The following is a 25,495-nucleotide window of genomic DNA, read 5'->3' as shown; positions in this document are numbered from 1 at the left end:
CTTAAGTTTTTGTTTCTTATTGATATAAACTCGCAGCAGACTTTATTATATTTTATAACCTGGGTAAAATTAAATTTCATATATATAAATATTTAAATAAATTTAAACACTGAGGTGAGGTGATGTTTGAGGTTGGAAATCTCAAGTCCACTAAAAAATTATGATATTTTATAATGTATATAAGTGATTTAAATGAATTTAAATATTAATGTTGAAAATTTAATTAAAAATTATGACATTTTATAATATATAAGTAGATGTAAATTTTTTTTACAAATCTTATAAATTAGTTTTATAAGATAAAATATATTTTTTAATATAGTATTAAAATCATTTAAAATTTATGAAAAGAGTATTTGTATTAAACTTATCATATTACCTATTATCAGATATTTATGATATATAATTCTTAATTCTTAATAACTGATGATGCAAAGCATGTTTTCCAAAGGAAGAAACAGGATTTGGAGGGTTTGTGAGAGATGATATGAAGGAAATATTGTTTTTCTTCCCTTAGATATTGCCAAAACACTTGTTCTAAGCTTGCATAATTGCTTTTAAGTCTATGTTAGGATGCATAGAACTAACCATGTGGCAGTGATGGACTATATAAAGAAGTTTTGAAGCATATTTAAAGTTTCCACATGATTCATTCAGTCTGATATGCAATTAGGCAAATAAGTCACCTCATTTATTAGCTGCTCTGTCTTTTGGTAAATCTTGGACAAACCACTCAAAAGAGGTGCCTAATCAGGTTTTGACTATGTGTTTTTTTGGTTCTTGTGTTCTCACACACCTCTTTTCAAATTAATATTCTTGGAAACACAATGCACCTTTTATTTTAAAACATTAAATAATGTAGTGTAAATAAACAAACAAAAAATAATTAGAATAAATTATAGTAACACATGGTAGTAATTAAAGTTTTTAAAAGTAGCAATTTTTTTCTGATTAAAAAAGGTGAGACAGAAGAAGTGAGTTAGATGGAGGTGGCACTGAATTGTTCTGCATGAAGAATTAATGGGTTGAGTTATGAGGAAAATTAGTTGTTGACTCTAAACAAGAAGAACTTTATGTATAAGGAAAAACATAATTAATAGATTATTTGACTATGATAACCGCCCAATAAGTGGTCATCATTCAGACATGCAGCACCGCCCCTAGACCTAGAACAACCACACAACACAACAATGCTCTTTTTCACTCTTTTTTTTTTTACTTTTTTAAAAATCTATATGCTATTGCTATAACCATTAAGATTATAACCATTTTTTATAAATTTTATTAGGATAAAATATTTTCTTTTTCATGCAAAATTATTTTTTTCCTAGTTTAAATTTTAAACTTTTTAATTATTTATAATAAAAAAATTACTGAAATAGGTCATTTAGAATTTTTTTTACAAACTGATTTTGAGTAAAAATTAAGATGCTAAAATATTTTATATTTTATTATAAATATAAAAAATTTAAAATTTAAACAAAAATAATAATTAATTTTGTATTATAATTCAGGAAAAAACATATTTAACCTATTTTATTATTATGTTGTGAAGAAAATGATTATGCTTTGTTGGTCAAGTGTCAAGTTGAAAGGATGATAATAAGATAATTAGGTTTTGTCATCTCAGATGGTTAATATGTTTTTGAAATGGTGAATACGAATCGTCATATTCAATCTCCATCTTTAGATCAATTTGGCATCAACAGTCCAGATCACGACTATGCGCTTCTTGATAGCCCGTCCCATCCACACGCCTCAAACACACCATTAAGTTTTTCCAACTCGACTTCCGGCACATATGGTCAATCACTCAACATAACAATCATGTTGAGATGTCGTTCATAAGGAGTAGCTAGGTTTATCAGCCATATAAGACCTTGCATAAAATTCCTCTACTTGGGCCTTAGAGGCATATGACCTTTGACTCGGGATGAGTATCTAACCATAGATAAAATAATTTTTCTTTTACAGACTCTACATTACACTCAAAATCATTCCACTCGAGCCTTGGGGGCAAATGTAGGCCGAACGACCAAGAAGATCAAATGATCTCCTTAATCTAAATACAACCCGTAAAACAAAAAATTAACGATAATTAAAATCAGGTCAACGATAAATATGATTAAGGCGTGATTAAGCCTTCTTTTGGACCCACGAGCAGACCCATGATAGTTGGGATCCATCCAAAAGGTCGAAATACTAGGGGAGACCAGCGTCAGGTATTTTTCATTCCCTCAACTCACCTGTACCTTCTACTCGGACTAACTTGATCGTCAAAATATCTTTACAAATCCTCCCACTCATCTCGATGAAAATAATAACTAATTGAAGACCACCGTGTTTGATGTTAGGAAGTGGACTTTAAGCCTAACTCAACCCCATAAAACCGGCTCATAGGGTGAGGTTTGCACCCACTTATATACAATGAAAGACTCTCATCTCTAGTCGATGTGGGATCTCCAACATTTGAAGACAAAAACACCTGAAGACGAAAACAAAAAGAATCACGAAACCACATACCCCCTCACGCCGAGAGTGACAACTCGTGCGTGGGATAACATATTATGAATGGTCCGATAACGACCCGATAGCGGATGGCCTGATAAGCCCACCAAACACTCACTAGGATAAATTTTAAATGGTTCTGATACCATATTACGAAGGTGGACTTTAAGTCTAACTCAAGTTAACGTGGAATCTCCAACAAAAATTTCAAATAAAAACTTACAAGTATTTCAAATATTTTAATAACAAATGTACATACATTTTTTTTTAACTTTTAAGTTCTTTATATTTGAATCCATTGTCTATTTTTTTTTTTACTTTTCCTCTAGGTTTGATATTTTGATATTAAGTGTTTTGATTCGAGATAAAAAAAAATTTACGATGCATTAAAGTTTTATTAATTAAACCTTATGTCTCTGTACCTGCAAAAAAATGATTTTATTTTTATATGTAAAGTAATAATAGTTACCTTTAAATAAATTATCCACATTAATTCCGAATTTTCAATCTCCCACTGCATTTAAATACTTTTCTCATTATTTCTGAAAGATCCACGTGATTATCATATAAGAATAATAAAAGTTTTGTCATGCAATATAGTTTATTTTTTTTTCAAATTAACTGGCAAAAATATATATTTACAAGGATAGCAATTTAATAATCCTAAATAATTTAGATATTATCGTGGTTATATTTTTTCAATTTTACTGATATTTTAGTATTTTTTATTTATATAATATGATAATGAGATATGTACGAGTTGCCTGATCTCTATGCTTAAAAAAATATTGCAAAAAATAGAAACAAAATAAAAACATAAAACTGAAATTTTTATAAGCACTTCTTATAAAACATCAATTTTCATTTTTTTTTCTTTTGAATCTTTAAATAAATTTATTCAAACATGTAAAAATGTTAATAAATGACTATTTTCTTAAAAGTACATTTTTCTCTTAAAATAACAACAGACACACTTATAAATTCATTATCTAACGGCATCAGTTAATAACAAAAGAAACAAGTTATTTATAATTGATAATTTTAGGGTTTTTGTTAATTTTGAGAGATTGATTATTTAATAGAATAATCCAACTCGTAATATCAATTTAACTTACCGTTCAATTTTAGAGACTGAATTAATTTACAGTAAAAATTATTTTCTCACTTTATTAATTTCGAGATAAAACTCTCACACTCTTACAATGGTAATAAATACCAATATCTATATTTTATTTATTTATTCATGAATCTTATTCAATGTGAAAACCATATTCAAAACATAAAAAGTACATGTCAATAGAAAATAAATAACATTAATGAGGTGTTTTCTGTTTCATTACTAATAAATTTAATTCACGAAGACTTAAAAGTTATATAAAAAATATAAAGAATATAGTAGTGTTATTTTTTATACACATATAGATCAAATGATGGAACTGAGTGATTTGTTTGAGATGGTAATTGGAGAACAAAATAATAATATTATGAATTATTAAAGTGTGTATTCATTTGTTTGTAATTTTTCACGTGTGATTGTGAATATTATTATAAATATGTATGATTTTTGGAAGGATAAAAAAACGAGGTGACAAAAGAAGGCGCCTAAAAGGAACATGCCGCCGTGGCCAATTAATAGTTGTTACCATTTTAATACAGTGAGTTTGAACTTTGAACTTTGAACGGTCAAAAGTGAAGGGAAACTAGGTTACATTTTTCTATATTTTATTTACCCCAAAATACACAATTATTTAATTAATAAATAAGAAATAATAATTAAATAAATAGTTAGAATGGGTTGGTTTTCTTCTTTGACTGTCACCAGCGCATTATAGCACACCACACAAAAAAGCAGAGAACAACTGTTACTCACACAAATCCAAACACGCCATGGGTATGCCTCTCATGGATCTAACCCTCTATTCCTTCTAACCGCCCGTTTCGCTTCATTCTTTTCCATTCCAAACTCTAGATTCTCTTTCTCTCTATTTTCTCCTCATTTTCTACCTCTTCCGTCCAACTTTTTTTTTTCTCCGACGTCGCTGCTTTTCTTTGTGCTTTTCCGGTGTTTTCACGCTCTGCGTTTGTTAATTTTGTTTTGTGTGTTCGGATCGTGTTGTTTCGCCTTCGGTTGCGGGGATCTTCGGTTTAGGTTTGTTTAGGGATTTTTTGTTTGTTTGTTTTCTGTTTCTGTTTCTGTTGATGAGTTTTCGGATGGATTTGTGGCTTTCTGTGAGATTGATGGAGTTTTATGTTGCTTTAATGTTTTCCTTTTTCGCATAATGGATATTTATTTATGGACAAAAGGGATTTGCGTTTTTGTGTTTCTTTAATTCGTGTTTGAACGGTGCTACTTTCCTATTTGGACCAGTTTTTATTATGTCTGTTGACTCCAGTTTTAATGCTCAAATTAAACAAAAAAAGTTGTCCATTTTTTTTAATTTTGGTGTAATTGTTCATTCTGGCAGGTGTATGAGTGGCTTTTGAACAGAAGTTAAAAGAGAAAGGGATTCAGTGAAGATGACATCGGTTGGTGTGGCGCCAACTTCAGGTTTGAGAGAAGCCAGTGGGCATGGAGCAGCAGGTGTTGATAGATTGCCAGAGGAGATGAACGATATGAAAATTAGGGATGATAGAGTATGTAAACCCTTCTCTCTTAAATTTGCACTTTTTCTTATTTGACCTTTTTTCGTGAATGTCTTTGTGGTTGATTTTCAATTTGAGGCTAAGTTACTTTCAATTTGATTCATCTTGTAGGAAATGGAAGCCACGGTTGTTGATGGCAATGGAACGGAGACAGGACATATCATTGTGACTACCATTGGGGGTAGAAATGGTCAGCCGAAGCAGGTATATGTTCTCTTAAATTTTCTACCGTCTGTCAAATGTGTATATGCCATCTCACTTACTGTGTTTACCATGGATGGCTGTAAACAATCAATGTTCCAGCTTCATATATTATTTGTGCAAATGTTCCCAACTTTTATACCTGCTGTGATTTAGAGTATTGATATTTGGATTTATTATCCTTGCCAATTGGTTTCTGATTGATGAATCTCATTGGATAGGATGATAGTGCCCTGATGTAGTTTGTCATGTTGTCTTTAACAGTCTACTTTAATCTTTGCCGCTTTTTTGTATATATGTTTATTATTCAATATAACTTGTTAATATTTCAGACTATAAGCTACATGGCAGAACGTGTTGTCGGTCATGGATCATTTGGTGTTGTCTTCCAGGTAAATGAGATGTGTCTTCTCTTTAACCTTTTTAACTCAAGTGAAGATAACTGTTCCCTTAGTTCTGACATCGTGTATGATTGTAGGCTAAGTGCTTGGAAACTGGTGAAACTGTGGCTATCAAAAAGGTTCTTCAAGACAAGAGGTACAAGAACCGGGAGCTGCAAACAATGCGCCTTCTTGACCACCCAAATGTTGTCTCTTTGAAGCACTGTTTCTTTTCAACCACTGAAAAGGATGAACTATACCTTAATTTGGTACTCGAGTATGTTCCTGAAACAGTTAATCGTGTGATCAAACATTACAACAAGTTGAACCAAAGGATGCCTCTGATATATGTGAAACTCTATACTTACCAGGTATGCCTGTTGCCCTTCCCGAATTCAGCTTTGTTCTATGTTCAGGTTTTAACAATACTTTTGATATATTGCAGATCTTTAGGGCATTATCTTATATTCATCGTTGTATTGGAGTCTGCCATCGGGATATCAAGCCTCAAAATCTATTGGTATGGCCTTTGTTTTATTTTGCATAAATCATTGGTTATTTATTTGGATTTTATTTTGGTTCTCGTGCTTTCATAGCTATGGTTGTGTTTAGGGTGGCTAAAAGATAGGGAATGACCAATTGAAACTCTGGTCATAGGACTGTTGGGTGGAAAATACTAATTTGATGTTTTTTCTGTGCAGGTCAATCCACACACACACCAGGTTAAATTATGTGACTTTGGAAGTGCGAAGGTTTTGGTATGTTATTTATATGTCTCTGCTTTTCTGCTTCTTCCTCAAATCATTCCTTTTCATTCAACCTTCTTTTTTCCTGAGTTAGATTGTCGCTTTACTTTTACTTACTCGGTATGAAATTTGACAGGTAAAAGGCGAACCAAATATATCATACATATGTTCTAGATATTATAGAGCACCTGAGCTTATATTTGGAGCAACTGAATATACTACAGCCATTGACATCTGGTCTGTTGGATGTGTTTTAGCTGAGCTGCTGCTTGGACAGGTTGGTGGCTGTTGATGTAAATGTCTTTTACTTTTGTGGTTTAGCATATTTAATTAAAATCATTATTTTCGTTTTACAGCCTCTGTTCCCTGGTGAGAGTGGAGTTGATCAGCTTGTTGAGATTATAAAGGTAATCTTCTGATGTTTAACTTATTTTATTACTGCTATACATTTTTCTTGCAAATATTTTGAACTGTCAATCTCATTTTTCTGTAGTCTTTTAATATTGAAATGGCCTATTTGATGATTTGATCCATTATTCATCGAAGTGTGAATATTAAAGCATGTAATTGATACCATCTGTTGTTTGTCTTGATAGGTTCTGGGCACTCCAACAAGGGAAGAGATTAAATGCATGAACCCTAACTATACAGAATTTAAATTCCCACAGATTAAAGCACATCCATGGCACAAGGTATCACAGACAAATTTAGTAACATTTCATGCTTTATTCTTAAGCTCATCATATTTACATATTTGAAAATCCTTATTGAACACTATACTTACATATATTCGTTTTTTTTTCAACTAGATCTTCCACAAGCGCATGCCTCCAGAGGCTGTTGATCTGGTATCAAGACTACTACAATACTCCCCTAACTTGCGGTGCACAGCTGTGAGTATCTGACTTGTCAAACATTCAGTATCTCACCGTAATAAAAAGATAGCATTTCCCTCTTTCAGATAATAGTTTTGCAAAGATTCATTTTGGCAATTTTATGTTTTCAAATCTAATTATTCAATGACTGTTTTCATCTTCCGATAATGTCTGTAATTTGAGATTTTGCTTTATGTGGTGCAGTTAGATGCTCTGACGCATCCTTTCTTTGATGAACTTCGTGATCCAAATACTCGCCTGCCTAATGGCCGATTCCTTCCACCACTATTTAATTTTAAATCTCATGGTATGCTGATTTTCGAATAGGCTATTGTGTTTGTGACTATGGTCGTTTTTTTGTTTTCATCAAATAGTTTTGTTTTGGCTGACTTTTTGTATGTTAATCGGTGCATGGGTACCAGAACTGAAAGGAGTCCCAGCTGAGATTTTGGTGAAATTGGTTCCAGAGCATGCGAGGAAGCAATGCCCGTTTCTTGGCTTGTGAAAATGTAACAGAACTTCGAGTGTTGTTTCCATATGAGAATGCTGAGCTTTCTTCTATTTGATGATATGATATGATATTTGTTGGTATCTTTATTGTATTCGGTTGCCCTGTAAAAGCAGATCTAGAGATACATGCTACTCCTTATTACCCAACCCCCAAAGGGTATGCAGAATACCCTGTTTCCTGTATCACAGCAGATTGTAACATACAATAGAAGACAAATGTCTGCAATTATCTAAATGTTGCATCAGTATTTGTATTTGTTGAGACAATGATGGGTTGTTTAATTTAGTTAATGTTTAGCGTGGTGGTTGGAAGTTGTAATGGCCTTGTCTGTGAATTGTTTATTCCATTCTTTAGGTAATCTCTGGCCGAACGACCTAGGACGAACACTCGGGCCTGTCTTCAATGAATTGATCGATTGACAAATATTAAACGTAGTAAGTGAAAGCGATATTTCTCATAGTTTAATCAAACAGTTAGGAGATTGGCTCTTTTTTAGTTTCTATTCGAGGCTGAGGTGTCTGATGGACTAATGCGAACACCGAAAAAAAGAACTTGAATGTATGACTCTTGCCTTCTTCTGTGCACAAAGAATATATACAAGCGCGTTCTAGTCAGTGATAATCTGCTTTGTTATTTTATTCTCTCCCTCTTTCTTTACGTTAAGAATATCTTCGTCAACGGAGGCCATATTTTCCACGAGGCATTTTCAAGTTAATAGGTATTCTTTAACGACTTTGAATTTCAATATCCATCAACTACTTTGATTAAGGGGTCTAACACCAATTTGGTGCTATCTGTCGTTTCTTTCTTAGCATATGGGATGACTATTGACCACTATTTTCTTACATTTAAATTTCTTTCTACAATGTAAATATAGCTTCTCATTTTCAAGATAGAATGATTTCTATAATTGTTTTGTCAATGTAAATCACATGTTTCCCGCATTTTTTTAATATAAAGACAAGTGAATAATATTTACTCTTTATGTAACTATAATAGAGGGTTTTTTTTCCAGATTCCTTTATTATTTTAGTAAAAACACATTTTTCAATCAATACAAAGTACAATAGAATATTTATGAATCATTTATCAATTTTTTTTTTATTTAAACAAATGTTTGATGTATAATTTAAGTTAAATAATTTAGTTCTGAATTTTTCATTAAAAGTATAATTATATAATTTAATAGGATAAATTATAAGCTAATCAAATAAATAAATTATAAGTTGGCTGATATAACCATTCAAACATATTTTTCGATAAATATAAGTAATTTATATATTAATATATTATTTTTCATTAAAATTCAAGTCACAGTTTTAAAAATATATGCAATTTATAATATGTTTCGTAATAAATAATATTAATATAAATCATCCATTACATTTCTTCTTAACGTATAATTATAAAAATATCAAAAACCGGTAGCATAACGAAGTAATAGGGTCGGTTAGTTTATTTAGACTGAAAGCGAAGGTGGTTGTTGAGTGAGTGTGAGGATGCCAGCGAAGAAATATTACTGCGACTACTGCGACAAGCAATTCCAAGACACACCAGCCGATCGGAAACGACACGTCCAGGGTATTCAACACCAGCAAGCCAAAGCTCGCTGGTACGATTCCTTCAATCAACACCACCAACAAATCCCTAATCCACCCCTTTGCTTTCACTTCCTCAACACGGTACGTTACCTTAAGCTACCACTCTTTTTTTTTTTTTTTCAATTTTCACTTCTCATTCGCTCTCTCTATTTTAGGGTTTTTGCCGTTACGGCCACTCTTGCAAGTACCTTCATCCCACTCCCAACAACACTACACAGCACGCTCCAATCCCCTCACCAGGTAATTAACCAATTCATGTCCTATATGAATCATAAGTTAGTGTTATCCATAACAACTACAACAACAATTAATTTTACTAATCTATAGTTTAATGATGAAAACATATTATATATGTGCAGTTGTGCATGCAGGAAATGTGGTAGGATTGTCATTGGGAAATTTGCCCCCGTCGCTGCAGCCTCCGCCGGAGGCTGGATATCCCCACCTCCCCTTCGTGGATTGGGGATAGACTTATAGCAATTCAATTTCTGATTTTTGTTGTTATTATTATTTAACCTTTTTATTTCCCATCACATAACCCCACTATCTTATTTGGAGTTTTCATGTATCAAACACTTTCCAAATCTATCTTAATGTTCAATCAATACTAATATAATATAATTTTGATAGTTAACTGACGAGTTTGCTTTGGCACATTACCAAGTTAAAGGCATGCCAGCTTCTTCATTTGTAAGCATTCTCCACCTCATTATTATCTGAGTATTATAGCTTGGGGACAAAATATTTCTGATTTATGTCTAATTATTCTTTAAAATTACATTTTAATAATAAAACAATCCTACGAAACTTGATAGGAAGCTGCAATTGCAAAAAGTTTTAGGACTAAATTATATTTTTGCTTCATTCTAGAACTGAATTAATAGCAACTCACATTTAAAGATAAAATTGGTTATTCACTTCATACGGCTGCCTGCCTTGAAAGCTTTTAGTGGCAGTTATGTCAAATCCATAAATTAAAGACTGTAACTTTGATTAATAAAGCGGGCATCAAATGTTGTCAGCTCACAAGGGCACATCTATTAAAACAAGGCTTTTAAAAAGGTTAGTGAATGTGATCTTGGTTGTCAATTTTTTTAGGATTTTCATCATAGTTGCAGAATCACAATTGTAATTGCATTGGTAATGTTAGTTAGCAATTTTTTTCACAGTATTAATAGTGTAATGGATCATGACCTTAATGTAAAACCTTAAAATGAAACAATTGATTGGCGACAAAGTTGACCCATTCCCAATTTAAGACCTTGACATGAAACAATTAGTTTGGTGACGGAGTTAACCTATCCCCAAGCCAATATTGGTGTATAATGTATAGTAATCCCATCATTCAGCTTTGTTGTATGCGATCGATTCCTAAAACAAACGTTTGTTTTTGGACTGAAACGTTCAACATCTTCAGAAGAATGTCGTATTGTATATCAATTCACTATGATGAGAAACAATTATGCGAATGAAGCATCATGATCATGTAACTAATAAGCTTATTCTGTAGTAGCAAATTATGCAACAGTGTATGTAAGCCACCAACTTGGAAGAATAATTTGCTTTTTAGCTGCCTGTCCAAATTAAGGTGAAAGTGAAAGATGCCGAGTAAATTGGTTTACAAAAAGTTATCACTTATTAGGATTGATCTAGTCATGAGAAATTTGAATAATTTGCATAAGCTAATTAATGTCTGCATCCAGAGAAGGATCTTCAACTCCATTATGGTGTTTCCTTTTCGTCATTAAAAATTGAAAAAAGCGCATTAGAATAAAATGGATGTGTAATCATTCGAATACAAAATATAGTATTATGTATCTAAAGAAAATATTTAGGCAAACGAATTATAGTTAAAAGAAAGAACAGTAAAGAACACACCATGCGACCAGAGTAACCTCAACTCCTTTCGATCATTATATAGACTCTATTCAACATTTGTGATTGATGGAGAATGTATCAAAATAACAATTCAATCATAATAAGATAGAATAAAAAAAAAATCCAACTCGTGAGAATATGTGAAGAGCATCAATCAAAATAGAACACAACAAAAGAAAACAAGACGAACAATCCACCTAAATAAGTGAGATACATGAACTTTACTCATTTAAGTCTATTTTCCATATAGAATAGGAGTGTAAAATATCCAACAAATCTCCTTCCATAACTATATGGAGGTAAGCTGCCAAAACACAAGTCATTCAACAAATTTCAATATTTTCTCTTAGCATTGACTTAATAATCATATCAACTCCATTATCATTAATATGAATCATTACTAACTCTAACAATTTAGTATCCAAAACAAAACATCTCATATCCATCGACATCATTATGTACAAATTTTGAATAAAAAGTAAAAGTCTTATCAGGATGAAGATGAATAACTTCTATTAGTGGAAGATTTTTTTTTTCTTGAACAAAACTAAGTTTATGCTAGAATTTCTTTGTCAATAGTGACTTGTTGCATGCTTCATTGATGAGAATGGATTATGTTTTTTGTAGTAGACAAAACTACACGTTTATGCATCCTAGATTGTCAAGTCATAAAATCTAATATTATAAAGTGGACTTACTAAAATTAATTTCTTCAACCATATCCGAATCTGACTACCCTGCTAAAGTAGACTTACCAACATCAAAAACAAAGTTTTATGTCAAGAGTATATCCTTCAACATATTCAACCACTTTTGTTTTTCTTCCATCTCCATAATCTCTTTATACTGGTTTATGATTTAGGATTTAGGGTTTCTGTTTCAATCCCTATTAAGATCACAAATTCATAAGGACATGTTTCCTCTTCCTATTAGACCTCTTGAACTTGAGATGATTTAGTAGCATCACCGAGATTTTCATCCTTTGACACTTCATGTTCTTCTTCATCAATAAGAACATCTACCCATTTCTATAATCATGTTCTTTCTTCCAAACATCTTCATTGGAATTATTCACGTCACTGTACTCCTTTGTCTAAACTTATGTCCATTATTAATGTCTTCAATGATTTGTTTTCCATGAAATTCACATCACAGCTTCTTACACACTTTGTTATGAGCTCTATTCAACCATTCTTTTAGAGATGATTTTTTATTTTTTATTTATTTTTTCCTTCCACAAATAATAATTTTCTTTATTCCAATTAATAATTTTTGTATGTGTCTTCATCATTCAAGCAAGACAAACGGTCCTTTAGCCAAAGAGCTGTGATACCATTATGATGGGGGAATGTATTAAAATGATAACTCTAACAAAACAATAAGACATGAAATAATTATTTATGAGAAGCACCAAAACAAGAACCCGACAGAAAAAAACAAGATGAACAAGAGTACACGAGACACAGATTTTCAACATAAAAAGTCTTTAATGTAAAAGTAAAAATCAGAGTAGTCCAAACATAAAAAGTAAATACACTATGATCAATAAATAGTGCAAGAGAAATTTCTAACAAGTTCATGAACACTGTAGATATAATCAATCAAAAAAAAATTGTACACCAATACTTATAAAAAGAAAGATGAAAAATCTCAAAACATAATCGTTACTATGAACAACCTTTGTCCTTATCCAAACCATCAATAAGCAATCCAATCACTGATATGTCTAACCAATGATAGTAGCCTAATATCAAAATACCAATGGTCAGAAGAGTTCTCAGAATGTACAAGCAGATTTTTAGTTCAGTTTGCATGTCGAATCAGATATAGAAGCTCTGTGTTATTGTTGAATATTACAAGAACTTAAAACCAAGAACTTAAATACATTTCCAATTTGATGTTTGTGTCAAAGTGTAGTGTCCATATAGAAAAACTTAAAATAATATCACCAGTTCTGAGTCCCATCACTCACTAAAAACACAAATAATGTCAACAAACAAACAGTGATTCTATTCACTATTTTTCGAAATATTTATGGAAAACTAACAGTATGGAGCATATAGACACTATTGTCAAACTGTTATATGTGAGTTTCCATGACCTTGCGTTTAATGAGTAACTGTAGACGGATTACAATATTACATGCATATTCATTCCGAGTTTGTGTTTATGTTTCACACTTAAATATGACTAACTTTTCGAGTTTTGCTTCCAGGAATTGTGTTCCGTGTACAAAACTAACTTGTTTCCTGCACAAGGCCAGATTTTGACCAACCCATTTTACTGGAATGGAACCATGCATACACTCACAATTGCACCGGTTTTTGGCCTTCTTCTTGATAGATGGGAATCCACTTACTATGCCTCAATGATGTTGTTTGGTGTTTAGTAAAAAAATGGTTGAGCAATGGGTATTTTGACCAGAAAAAAATTCGGCACTTTTAACCAGAAAGAAGAGTTTGGATTCTTTTTTTTGGAAGGAAAACGATGCTTTAACACAGTGAACAGTAACAACCCCTTTTAATAATATAGTATTATTTTAAATTAAAAATAAATATAATATAATATAATAAAAATATTATTGTTGGAATTCATGTTTCAGTCAAAGACTTGCTATCCATTTATATTTTTTTGGAATCCATCCTACATCCTACTTGCTCACGAATGACAGATTCCTTCCATCTCTAATCTCAATTGTTTATAATCAAATCGTATCAAAATTATGCCATTCAATTTGTTCTTACTGCAGAGCTTTTAATCAAAATAGTTGAGAAAACTATGTACCTGCCTCAGACTCTGTTTTGTTCTTGTAGAGCTTTTAATCAATAGTTGAGAAAACTATGTGCCTGCCTCAGACGCTCTTTCATGTATACAATGATATCTTTAAAAGACACACATTCCCCTCCTCTTTAACAAACTCCTCCAATTGCTGCATGTAGATGGTGTATTTCAAGATTCCATGCAATAAAGTTTTCTTCACATCTAATTGTTCCAATACCGAATTGTATTGATTAACAATATACGTCAAAATCCTTATTCAACAATGTTCTATCACATGTGAGAAAATCTAATTATACTCTACTTCCACACATTTGCATTCCTTAATTCTTCTTGAGCACTCATTTGCATCCTACCACCTCCTGATTTCTTGGTAGACTAACAAATGCCCATGTGTAGTTCTAATCTCCTCCTCTGTGATAACTTGTCATTGGTGACCTTCTACACCTTCCATAGCATCCTAGAAACAAATGTCCATGTGAAATTTCTAGGCTCTAAATTGTCTATCTCTTTAGTTTTTGTCAAAGCGTAGTTGATAAGGTCAACATGTTCAAACCTCCGTCTAGGTTTAATCATTCTTCTCTCCATTTCACACGGAAGCTGATAGTTCAAGTTAATTTCTATATGTTTGGGCCTTTTTGAGTAAGAGGTCAAAGATTAGTTTGCATTGTTTGACACCTCCAAAGAGTCTAATTTTTACCCGAAGGCTTCACCTCAATGTGGACTTTCACCTTTCCTTTCTTTAGATCTTTGCACATCATAGTCATTTAAGTCTCGTCAAATGACAAAGCATCTAGCCTTTCCAAGCTCCAACATCTACAATTTATACCCCTTCAAATCTTCTATGTAATACACATTTTAATATGTGATTTTAATTTGTCATTTTTTACACGTGAAAATGCCAAGGCGTCAAATACCCTCAAATTCTCATAATCTGCGGGCTTTTCATTTCATATTTCCATAGGAATCTTGCAATTTAGAGAAGACGATGGACTCCTATTTATCACGTAGACAACATTGTTTACAACTTCTCTCCAAAAAGACTTAAGCAATCTAGCCCTTAGCAACTTACATCTCACCCTTTTCAAAATGTTTTAGTTCATCCTCTTACCCCAAAAGGTTTAACCTTCTATGAGGATGACAAAACAAAAAAAATAAGACTAGGTTTAGAGTGTGTTGTGCCACGATCCAACAAACTCCCAGGCAGGAATACTTACCACTATACTACAACGACAACCTTTTTGTTTTAATTCATCCTCTTAGTTAACCCATTTTGTTGTATTGTACATGCAACACTATTATGCCTATCTGCACCTTTTATGATGCAAAACTCATTAAACTCCCTTGAAACAAATTTCAATTCATTATTTGTCCCAAACACTTTCAGTCTAGTCCCCTACTGATTACTCACCATGGTGTCTTGATCAGGGATTATTTTATTTCTATTTCTCAGCAAGTGGACCGAGTCAACTGTAGTACAATTGATAAGAGAAGTTGTATCCACAAGGACTAAAGATAATCAAGATAGCAATATCATTCGAAATGAAGTAAGGATTTGTTGATTTTTTAGTGCATAGATGATATTTAATATAGATAATAGATAACTATAAATAATATAAATAGCAAGATTGAAACTAGATGCAAAAAGGAGAAGTTTAGATATTTGGAACAAATGTTGGGATTGAATCATTTTATAAATCTCTTTTTGTTGATGTTACTTACAAATGCTTTGTTATTCAAGTTCACTATTCCTTCATTCACTACTAAATAGTTAATTTAGTGTTGTGAACTTATTTATTTTAACTAATTTGATTAATTATATTATAAATATATTTTTTTCATATGAAATAAAGTTTACTAGTAGAATCTACAAGTCGAGTTTATAAAACTTTCACGAGTCTACTCAAACTATATATATATATATATTTTAATGTATAATACATAAAAAAAAATTACAACGTTAGAAGTTTTTAATTAAATAATAGAATTTTGTTGGATGGTCTAATTGTAAACTTTTATTGCAATTTTATTATAATTACAAGTGGTTGAAACAAAATAAACAAACTAGTTTAAAAAAACCGGCATCCGACATCAATTGTATCGTAATTGATGTAAATAAAATAATTACTTTTTAACCATAAAAAAAAGTTAAATTTGTTCATAAGAGTATGAAAGTCTTCTCAAAAAATTGGCCATCCTTTTTATATAACACTATTGTGTAGTTGAATGGTATTTTTTTTTTCCTAAAGTACCTTAGTCAATTAACATGATTTTATTAAAAGAAATAATAAATATTTAAAATAAACAACATAAAGCTTCTCTCTCTTAACACCTATAAAGTCTCACTTCAGTAGTTAAACTTTAAATATGATAAGCATAATTTTAGAAGAACAATACAAACAATGTAGAATTTATTATTTTTGACTAATTCAACTAAGAATTTATTATTAGTTGAAAGGGGCTTAAGGGGAGGGAGTGTTATCTAATGAACAACTTGTATTATCCAACAAGTTATATGCAATTCCAAATTAACATACTGTCACGGCATCTAAACTGAAAGAACACTCTGAATTATTAGTTTTCAGTTTTACTCGGACGTGTACCTGATACAATTCATTCATGCAAGTTACAATGAAAAATAAGAGCAGAGTATTAAGGAGAACGAAAAGGAACAAAATATTCACAAGGTAACACTGAAGATGGCAACAAGTCTTGACAATTTGCCGAAGCCTTTAATCAGAAACATTCACTGATAAAGCAAACACCTCTGCTACACATGCCATTTGCAATAAATCATTTTCCATCTCAAAACAATAACTTTTTATATAATCTCATTCAAAGTACACTCATCCACTTTCACAAGCCAGGCAACACCAGAGCATTTACATGATCTGAATGTTTCTAGCATGTTGAAGCAAGCACCTCTAGCAAGGAAGCAGCAAATTGCATTTGGGTCTCTTCATCGATTGTTGAGAAGAGTGGCACGTGCACAAAAAGGGACTTCATCCCGTTCTGCTCCGTAAAGCGAAGGGAATGATAGTAAACATAGTTGCACACAAACCTCCCCGCATCATCAGATGTCATAACATTATAACCCTTACTTGCCAGGGCTTTCGTGAACTCCTCCACGGGAAGGGTAGTCTGCATAACAGTTCGGACACAAATATCAGAGAATGACTATGCTAACTCATCAAAAAATTTGAACCATCAAGAGGCATAGACTGCTAAAACAAAAACTTTTTCTATAACTCGTTATAAGTTTTGTAGTTGAAAAGCCTGCTAAATGATACTAAATATGGTGTAAGCAACAGCCTTAGGGCCATCAAAATAATTCAACAAATAACAGCACCTTAAATAATTGTATGGTATAAAATGAACCTTAACATTACTGTATTAGGACTAATAGATTGACACTAAACCAAACAGTGTACAAACAAATATCAGTTAAGGAATTTAAGTGTCAGAAAAATAAGCGATCCAATTTACCTGGCGTATTCGTGTAATTGGACCATCTGAAGGAACAATCTGCACTTTCTGCAACATAAAATTTTGGAAATTTCACTAAAGGAGGACATAGTTCTTCAAATCAGGTTTGATGAAAGCTAGTTTATAATGCATTAACTAAAGTGATTCCAGTCTGACCTGGGGTTTCCATCCCATTTCATCAGGGCAGCGGAAGGTAGCCTCATTGACAGCTTGACGCTCTATAGCAAACCTTGTTGCACCACTATTAACCCCAAAATGCAGCTAAATGAAAAAAAAAAAACAGAAACAGCCAAACTATAAGATTATGGTTGCTGAAATGAAAGAAAATTTAATCAAATGATTACAGATTTGAGATAGATGAATGATTCCAACTCGTCAACTGAATAAAAATGCCTCAGAGAGTTGATCTTGAGACCATTCACCCCTTCTAGTTCGGCCTCAGTATTACAGTTAAGGTACTAAGAAAGAAGTTCAATAAATGTTTCGATTCAGTTCTAAACTAAATTTTTCAAAGAAATCTCAGTTCATAGTCCAGTGATTATCACTGCTAAACTTTAATTGTATGAATCTGGCAACTCTAAAGTATGTTGCTCACTTTAGAGGATAAAATAATTTCAATGGTTGAAGATAAAAATCAAGGTTGGTAATAATTGTACAAACGTAACAGATCATTAACTTTCTTTTTCATAGATATCAACAACAAGGACTACTTATTTTAACTTTGATCGCTTTAATTGAACCGGACTACCTAATTTTTTAATCTATTTGAATATAGATCCAGCCGCTTTAAATATTAAGATACCAATAATTGTATAATAGCTTTAAACGAAAAACTTTGACAGAGTATAAGAGAGACTACTCATGCCATGGTTTACATTCTGCATTCCTTGTTAAGAGATTAGAAAAATAATAGATTTGTCCGCAGTTACTGCAAACTGCAACTGGTGTAGGAAGGTGAACAAGAGAAAAATCTTTACAACAACTTGTAGAATAAGAAAATTGAGTTTCTCCATAATCGACAATCAACTAAGGCACATTACCTTTTGGAAAAGTTAAATGAAAAGAGCTTAACTAATTTTACTTTTTTTTTCTGCTATAAATGTCTTTGATAAAGTTTATTGAAATGGATTCTTAGTTGCCTAATGATATGTCTCAATCTTGATCTGATATTATAATCAAGAACTTCATAAGGATTAACAAGCGAGCATAAACTGAGAACCTACATAACGAGTAGGGAGAACTCACCCAGATAATTCTGTTGGAAGTTGGAGATTCAGACTCCTTGGAAGTAATGGAAGACTGCAAAGATTGATAGAGGGGAACGACTGCTCCTTGACCCGCTGTCTCAAGAATGTTGCAGCTCCCAATAACTAACCCTTTTGGCAAACCTTTCTTCAAATACTCCATCAAATTATTGACAATTGTCTCCGTTGGATTCTCTGAAACTCCATGGAATTTCTTGAAACCTGTTACATAAACTGTTGTTACAGCTGCTGGAGAACCTTCAGACCCCATCTGCTGATGATGGTCTGTTAATATTCAAAGCTTCAAGGACAGACTATTTCCTCAATACCTGCATTAAATGATGAGCAAATTTGAGTAAAAAAGGAACAAAAACTGATTTGGTTTCCTATTAGGTGGATCACATACTAAACAGAATTCATCTCACAATCCAAAATCACAAGAAGCCCCTATCAAACTTTATTTCAACCCAAAATTACTCTGATGAATTGCAAATTATAATAATCAAATTTCAAGGCTTTTTAGAAGGAAAACAAATTGGAGATGGTAAAAAGAGCACCCCATGTAACCAAACCCAAAAAAAGTCGCTAATTCGGCAAAGGGCAATTATCCTAATGAGAGGACTAGCTGGTGGCATGAAAGGGTATTGACATAACCTTGCAGGCAAATCAAAGATTTCAAGATTGACGCAAAAGAAGGATAATTAAATGTCAAAAGAAGGACAAGGACAAAGACAAGAAGACACACATCTATGGGTTTTTTCAAGAGTTTTCAGAGAAATTTACTGTCTTGAGGACTAAGCACATGGCTATGTTATGGCCGAATTACAGTACACCCCTCAAAAAGGAACCTTATACCAAAACACTGGACATGAAAACCAAACTGATGATTGATGATCGCAAAGCCAAATAATGAATAAGAAAAGAAGATAATTAAGATTAATGATGTCTTGAGAGAGAGAGAAAGAGAGAGTTTTCTCTTACCAGGATTGAACGTTCAATTAAAGAGATGAGACATCCACGAGTCTTATCTACTCAAAGCTCTGATTAACTGGTGAAGATTCCGATTAGATTTATTTAGAGAAAAGAGAGAGAAGGAAGAGAATTTATATATATAATAATAAAAGGATACGTGGGAGTCACTTTCAAACAACAAAGCAATAACTTCGTACTGTAATGTAATGGATTGTTATCATGTTCATATCATGCCACCTGCTACTGCTCCATTATTACTATAATTATTGTTATTCTTATTATTACTCTTCCTTATCATTATTATCTTCATTATTAAATCAACTTATTTTTACTTAATCAACGTAACTTTATTCATTCTTAATTCTATCTAGAGCCGTTAACATAACATTGAAAGTTACTTCACAAAACTTTTATGCTTTCGTTTGTGTAAAAGTTACACTGAAATTAGGATTAACGTTGTTATATTACAACCAATTCTTTAATATCACAAATTCGCAAGAAACTTTCACATTTAGTACTAAGTATTTTATTTATGAAGAAAATTTGTTAAAAAAATCAGATGAAGCAACAAGACTAACTTAAGATATTACTATTCTGTTTGTTATACATATATCTTATTTACAAATTTAAAACTGTATTTATTTTATATTTTACATAAAATTTAAAATAAGTTTGATTGAAATCATATTATATGAATAGTAAATCTCTGTATATTAAATTCGAAAATTCAATCTACAACAAGAATTTTTTAACCTCATTTCAACTCAAATATTATACATTAAAAAAAATATTAAATAACAACTAAATTAACAGAAAAAATAATTAATTAAATTATATATTATTTTAGATATTAAAAGATTATTATATCTAAAGTATTTATTATTAATAAAAATTTATAAAATAATTTTTAATATTTAAATTAACTACAAATATTATAACTACTAATATTTTATATTTTAAATTAATTTTTAAAAGATTAGTATAGATTAATTTAGAATATAAAATATTTAGTAACTAAAACTTGTTAAGTGATTGTTAGATACCAATAAAAAAATTACTTTATAAATTTTTATTAATTATACTGGTATGGATCGAACAGTCAACACCACTCTCGACCCTCATATGCGGGTCGGCCGAATGACACATGTCCATGTAGGACGGCCGACACCCTCGACCCATTCAGGTCAACAAAATTAAACCATCATTATGAATTAGGTAATACACCTCTAAGTATGATTCACTTCATTAATTCGGTCCAATAAGATAAGTTCATTAAAATAATATAAATAGCGCATATTGCAATAACAAAGTACGTCATTAATTATTGTACACCTCCAAGTACCCAACGACATTCTCCTCAGAAACTAAGTGATTAGGCGATCGAAGTCTAAGAGAGTAGCACGAAGACTGAAGGAGTAGGTTGAAGTGAAAGTTGACCGACCAGTGAGAGGGAAGAAAACGAAGTCAGTCAACAGTTCTCTAAGTCTCATCTCCCTAACAAGAACATTAATAATAAAAATTATTTTAAATATTAATATTTTTTTAATTTATAAATAATTTTAAATTTAATTAATATAATAACTAATTATTTTAATTTTTAAAATTAATTTTTTTTCAATAATTTTTTTATAATAATACATGGAGTAACTGAAAAACGTCTTTAAATCCACTACTTAAGGCGCTGAATTATAAGCGTATAAAAACTAAGACTTATCAAATTCATTCATGAAAACTAAGTAGACTCTGTTAAATTTACTTCATTGTCCCTTTTATTTTAATTTAAATTATAAATCCACCATAAAATATTATAATCAAAATTATAAAAAATGGATAAAATAATTAACAAAACTTACATTTCAAAGATAAATGTGTAAACTTAGATTTTATACTTTTTAAAAAAATTGAAAAAAAATTCATAACCCTCAAATCATTCATAATCTTTAATAAATTTTTTTCAAAAAATACATTAATCCAAACAACTTCATCTTCTTCACATTTTCCTCTCAAATTCTCACAAATACACTTCCTAAAATCCTCACACATTCTCTCTCTAATCCAAACACAAGTGTAGATTAATCACAAGGTTTTGCATACTTTAATGATATCTTTAGATTAGAGAATGGATTTGTGAGGATTGGAAGGAGTGGATGTGTGATGATTTGAGAGAAAAATGGAAAGAAAGTGAGATTGTTTGGATTAAGATATGTAGAATGAATATGTGAGATAAGTTTATTGAAATTTGTTTGATGTGATGGTCGCAAAAAAAAATTAATTTTTTAAAAGGTTTAAAATGTAAGTTTATAAATTTATTTTTATCTTTAAAAATAATTGAATAATGAAATATGATGTATTTTTATGTAGATTTTAATTAATTGAAATTTTGTACATTATTTTCAATATGATTTAATATTTTTTTAAAAAAAACTACGAGTTACTTAATTGTCAGAATATGAAAACTTATCATAAAATTAATATTTTGCGTTAAAAAATAAATTTTAATATTAAAAATTGTAAAAAAAAATGATTGAAAAATAATTTGAAACGCATTAAAAGAAATATTAAAGATATTTATTTTTAATCCACAATCAGACAATCAGAATGGATTAAATAATTGGAAACTGTAATGCTATGATTAACGATAAGGTTAATGTTAGGATTAGTGTAAAGGCTTGTTTTGTAAGAACTAGGGTTTACTATCATTACTAATTATAATACATAAAATCGTATTTTTATAAACATAATAATAATACACCAAAAATAAATTCATATAAACGTAACAAAAAATTCAATATAAACATAACAACAACAATTTTTTCAATATTAAACATCTACTATAAAATTTTAAACAAAATAAATATTAATCTATAACATATATAAAAATACACTATTTTTTATTATTAAAAAAAGATATTGGAACATAATTTTGGAAGAGATGAAGCTGGAGTTCATTTTGACCACGGTACTAGAAAATGAAATCCTAAAATGTCACCTTATGGTTGCATTACTGAAAAAATAAAAACATACTATTGGAAAAAAACAGATAACCATGTTTATAAGAAAAATATATGGCAAATCAGTTATGCACTACATAAAATAAAATGTATTTATTAGTCGATTATATCTTTAAAATCTATGGAAAATGGATTATGGCTCATATTAAACACATTACATAATTATTTATTCATTCAAAACATGTGGTAAATTAATAATGCATGTAATAAAACGTGCTTTAAAAATATAAGTATAATTGATTATGTTACACGTTATAGTCAAATCATAATTGATTATCCACTTAAAAATAACTCACCTCCTAGGGTAGAAACTTCAACGTTTGAACGTTTTCACATGAAAGGTTCTTTTTTAGGTGCTTCAGTTTTCACATGCAATGTTCTTTTGTAGGTGTAGAAAAAATATAGTTGAGTAAATTTTGTAGGTGTAGAAAAAACAATGAAGTAAAAGTGTATGCATCTACGTGGTTTTACTCGAACTTCTTCGTGGTTGATAGAATAATGAAAATCATTTCTCGTTTTTCTGTCTTCACACTGTCCCTCACACACACTGATCTAAACACGTATTATTCATTGCTGATGAACAGGAGAACACTAAAATTGGTTTCTACATAATTATATATATATATATATATATATATATATATATATATATGGGTAATTATATGCTCGCTATGATGATATTTTATTATTGTTAATTTGAAATACAATTTTAACTTTTATACTTAAAAAAATAAATTAAAGACAACAAAAAAAAGAGAGGCTAAAAGATACATTTTATTTTAAATTAAGTGATCTAGTTTATTGAACTTATTTTTCTAAGCTCACTTGGATCGACCCACCAAGTGATTAATCCACACTAAACCGAACGAAATATGCTATAGAATTTTATCATTTAAGTATAATTAACTTTAATTTTAATATAAATATAAATTCTAAAGATTTTAAAATATGTCCTATCATTAAATTAATATACATAAAAATAACACGTGTTGATTTAAGTAGTTTATTCCCTTTTTAGTGCTAGTGTGAACCGAACCGAAGACCCTAAAAGTTTACAAATAATCCACTTACAAATGAGGCACACTATCGCCAGCATTATTATTTGGTAAAAATTTATTATTGAGAAATGTTAATACACTCTTTCTTTTATTAATACACGATTTGACAATTGATAAAGAAATTTATTAGTTATCTAATTATAAAAAAAAGTGATTAAATTTGATGGTGGCATTATTTTGTAGTCAAATGCACCAATAACCATTCCGCCGCCCAGTCTAGAATTGTTTGCTTTGATTTGCATTAAAGTATTAAAAAATTATAGTTTGAAAAAGAAAGTAAAGATTCTTTTTTTCCTCTTTTCTTTTTCTAGCATTTCAAAACTTCACGCCATGCCCAGCATTACTCATTACACAATTAAGCATAAGAATATTAAAAAGCCTTCACTTTAATTCCTATTAAATCAACAACAAACTCTTTTTTGTCTTTTTTTCCTTTGAAATAAACCCCCCAATAATTTCAAGGATAATTTCCTTAAAAAAAATATGTAAGCGTTGAACAAATTCAATGTTACTGACTAAAAATATTGCAAAGAAAATTCCAAAATACAAGTTGTTGTTTTTTAATATAAAAGGAATAAACAAATTTTGGAAAAAGTTTTCAAATAAGAAGGAAAATAATTTGAAAATTCTATCTTCATCGTTATATACAAGACTCTTTTCCAAATCTTTTCAAAATCTACTTTATTTTTTATATTATTTTTCTAAATTAGTTGCTGCGTTATTTATTATTATTATGATTATTAAAAAATTGTTGAAGTGTATCACGTAATATGTCTACAAAAATTCAATTAAAATAGTGAATTATTATGAGTTTATATGAAGTACTTGTTTGAATTTTGGGCCAAAGGATTAGGCCAACCCAAATTGCCCAATCTGATTCGGCTATGACCGAAAGTTGCCTACAAAATACAATTGTTCTTATTATTTATCATTTCCCTCAGTGACAGATGTCAATTGAATTATGCAGAAGTGAGCAATATATTTCTCTTTTATATCAGTATTATTGGATTGTTTGTTGATTTTTAATATATCTATAATTTGTTTGTTAAAATAAATTAAAATAATTAATTTTAAAATAGATAGATTAGGCAAACACATAAAAAAAACATAAAAAAATACTTATTTTCCTAAAAAAATAATTATTACCAAAAACACTCCAAAAAATGACAAAATATCATCACTACAAGCTACATCTGCTTCCATTTGGTACATCACTATATGCATCACTCATACAGTAATGGGTCCCCATGTTTCTGTATGAGCGATTTTTATTTAGTGAAAAAGGTAGAATATCCTAATTAGTAACTAATAATATTGATCAAGCACTGAGTATACCTTAATTTCAACAACACAAATGAGATAAATAGAATGATAAGTTATGAAGAGAGACTCTTGTGTCTATACCTCAAAGAAAGGATTTTGAACTTGAATTTATATTTGAACTTAAAGTAGATATAATATTTTATTATAAAAACACAGAAGGGTGAGAAATGAGGTTTATTTAATAATTATTTATTCTAGTGTACTATCTATATTTTAGAAAATTGTAATGAAAACTAGGAATTTCAATGAGGTTTATTTAATAATTATTTATTCTAGTGTA

General features: G+C 30.5%; 3 protein-coding genes across 11 annotated transcripts; 2 read left to right on the top strand and 1 right to left on the bottom strand.

Annotated features, from left to right (window-relative positions):
- The first annotated feature begins 4,142 nt into the window (after positions 1 to 4,142).
- Positions 4,143 to 8,182, top strand: LOC137830108 (shaggy-related kinase 11). 2 transcript variants are annotated; one of them, XM_068637253.2, is made up of 13 exons: positions 4,143 to 4,399; positions 4,974 to 5,142; positions 5,263 to 5,355; positions 5,685 to 5,744; positions 5,831 to 6,103; positions 6,178 to 6,252; positions 6,434 to 6,490; positions 6,615 to 6,755; positions 6,835 to 6,885; positions 7,075 to 7,170; positions 7,288 to 7,371; positions 7,558 to 7,660; positions 7,776 to 8,182. In XM_068637253.2, the coding sequence occupies exons 2-13, from the start codon at positions 5,026 to 5,028 to the stop codon at positions 7,856 to 7,858; spliced, it is 1,233 nt and encodes a 410-aa protein (XP_068493354.1). In that variant the 5' UTR covers positions 4,143 to 4,399; positions 4,974 to 5,025; the 3' UTR covers positions 7,859 to 8,182. The 2 variants fall into 2 exon arrangements, with proteins under 2 accessions (XP_068493354.1, XP_068493355.1); XM_068637254.2 differs by having other exon boundaries at positions 4,319 to 4,657.
- A 1,086-nt stretch (positions 8,183 to 9,268) lies between these two features.
- Positions 9,269 to 10,099, top strand: LOC137830107 (C2H2 and C2HC zinc fingers superfamily protein). 2 transcript variants are annotated; one of them, XM_068637252.2, is made up of 3 exons: positions 9,269 to 9,546; positions 9,621 to 9,705; positions 9,837 to 10,099. In XM_068637252.2, the coding sequence occupies exons 1-3, from the start codon at positions 9,364 to 9,366 to the stop codon at positions 9,932 to 9,934; spliced, it is 366 nt and encodes a 121-aa protein (XP_068493353.1). In that variant the 5' UTR covers positions 9,269 to 9,363; the 3' UTR covers positions 9,935 to 10,099. The 2 variants fall into 2 exon arrangements, with proteins under 2 accessions (XP_068493353.1, XP_068493352.1); XM_068637251.2 differs by having other exon boundaries at positions 9,291 to 9,546; positions 9,825 to 10,099.
- A 6,571-nt stretch (positions 10,100 to 16,670) lies between these two features.
- LOC137830106 (uncharacterized) lies at positions 16,671 to 20,058 on the bottom strand. Of its 7 annotated transcripts, none has more exons than XM_068637244.1 (5): positions 19,833 to 20,058; positions 18,853 to 19,180; positions 17,764 to 17,868; positions 17,608 to 17,655; positions 16,671 to 17,262 (listed from the first exon to the last, which is right to left on the bottom strand). In XM_068637244.1, exons 2-5 carry the CDS (start codon positions 19,120 to 19,122, stop codon positions 17,023 to 17,025), a joined length of 663 nt encoding a protein of 220 aa, XP_068493345.1. In that variant the 5' UTR covers positions 19,123 to 19,180; positions 19,833 to 20,058; the 3' UTR covers positions 16,671 to 17,022. The 7 variants fall into 7 exon arrangements, with proteins under 7 accessions (XP_068493345.1, XP_068493346.1, XP_068493349.1 ...); XM_068637245.1 differs by having other exon boundaries at positions 19,597 to 19,835; XM_068637248.1 differs by lacking the exon at positions 19,833 to 20,058 and adding an exon at positions 19,635 to 19,825.
- Positions 20,059 to 25,495: the final 5,437 nt, after the last annotated feature.

The sequence above is a fragment of the Phaseolus vulgaris genome, chromosome 7, assembly GCF_051622355.1.
Source record: "Phaseolus vulgaris cultivar YP4 chromosome 7, ASM5162235v1, whole genome shotgun sequence".
NCBI classification, from domain to species: domain Eukaryota; kingdom Viridiplantae; phylum Streptophyta; class Magnoliopsida; order Fabales; family Fabaceae; genus Phaseolus; species Phaseolus vulgaris.
Note: the sequence above shows the minus strand (reverse complement) of the source record. Positions and strands in the feature narration are given on the sequence as shown.

What these genes read in the sequence shown, in the direction of transcription:
- LOC137830108 (XM_068637253.2), top strand. Translation starts at nt 5,026, where the DNA reads ATGACATCGGTTGGTGTGGCGCCAACTTCAGGTTTGAGAGAAGCCAGT. An exon ending in TGAAAATTAGGGATGATAGA is followed by an intron (nt 5,143 to 5,262) that starts GTATGTAAACCC and finishes TTCATCTTGTAG; the next exon opens with GAAATGGAAGCCACGGTTGT. An exon ending in TGAAACTCTATACTTACCAG is followed by an intron (nt 6,104 to 6,177) that starts GTATGCCTGTTG and finishes GATATATTGCAG; the next exon opens with ATCTTTAGGGCATTATCTTA.
- LOC137830106 (XM_068637244.1), bottom strand. Translation starts at nt 19,122, where the DNA reads ATGGGGTCTGAAGGTTCTCCAGCAGCTGTAACAACAGTTTATGTAACA. An exon ending in AAATGGGATGGAAACCCCAG is followed by an intron (nt 17,656 to 17,763) that starts GTCAGACTGGAA and finishes TTTATGTTGCAG; the next exon opens with AAAGTGCAGATTGTTCCTTC. An exon ending in CAATTACACGAATACGCCAG is followed by an intron (nt 17,263 to 17,607) that starts GTAAATTGGATC and finishes ACTGTTATGCAG; the next exon opens with ACTACCCTTCCCGTGGAGGA.
- LOC137830107 (XM_068637251.2), top strand. Translation starts at nt 9,364, where the DNA reads ATGCCAGCGAAGAAATATTACTGCGACTACTGCGACAAGCAATTCCAA. An exon ending in GCTTTCACTTCCTCAACACG is followed by an intron (nt 9,547 to 9,620) that starts GTACGTTACCTT and finishes TCTCTATTTTAG; the next exon opens with GGTTTTTGCCGTTACGGCCA. An exon ending in CGCTCCAATCCCCTCACCAG is followed by an intron (nt 9,706 to 9,824) that starts GTAATTAACCAA and finishes ATATATGTGCAG; the next exon opens with TTGTGCATGCAGGAAATGTG.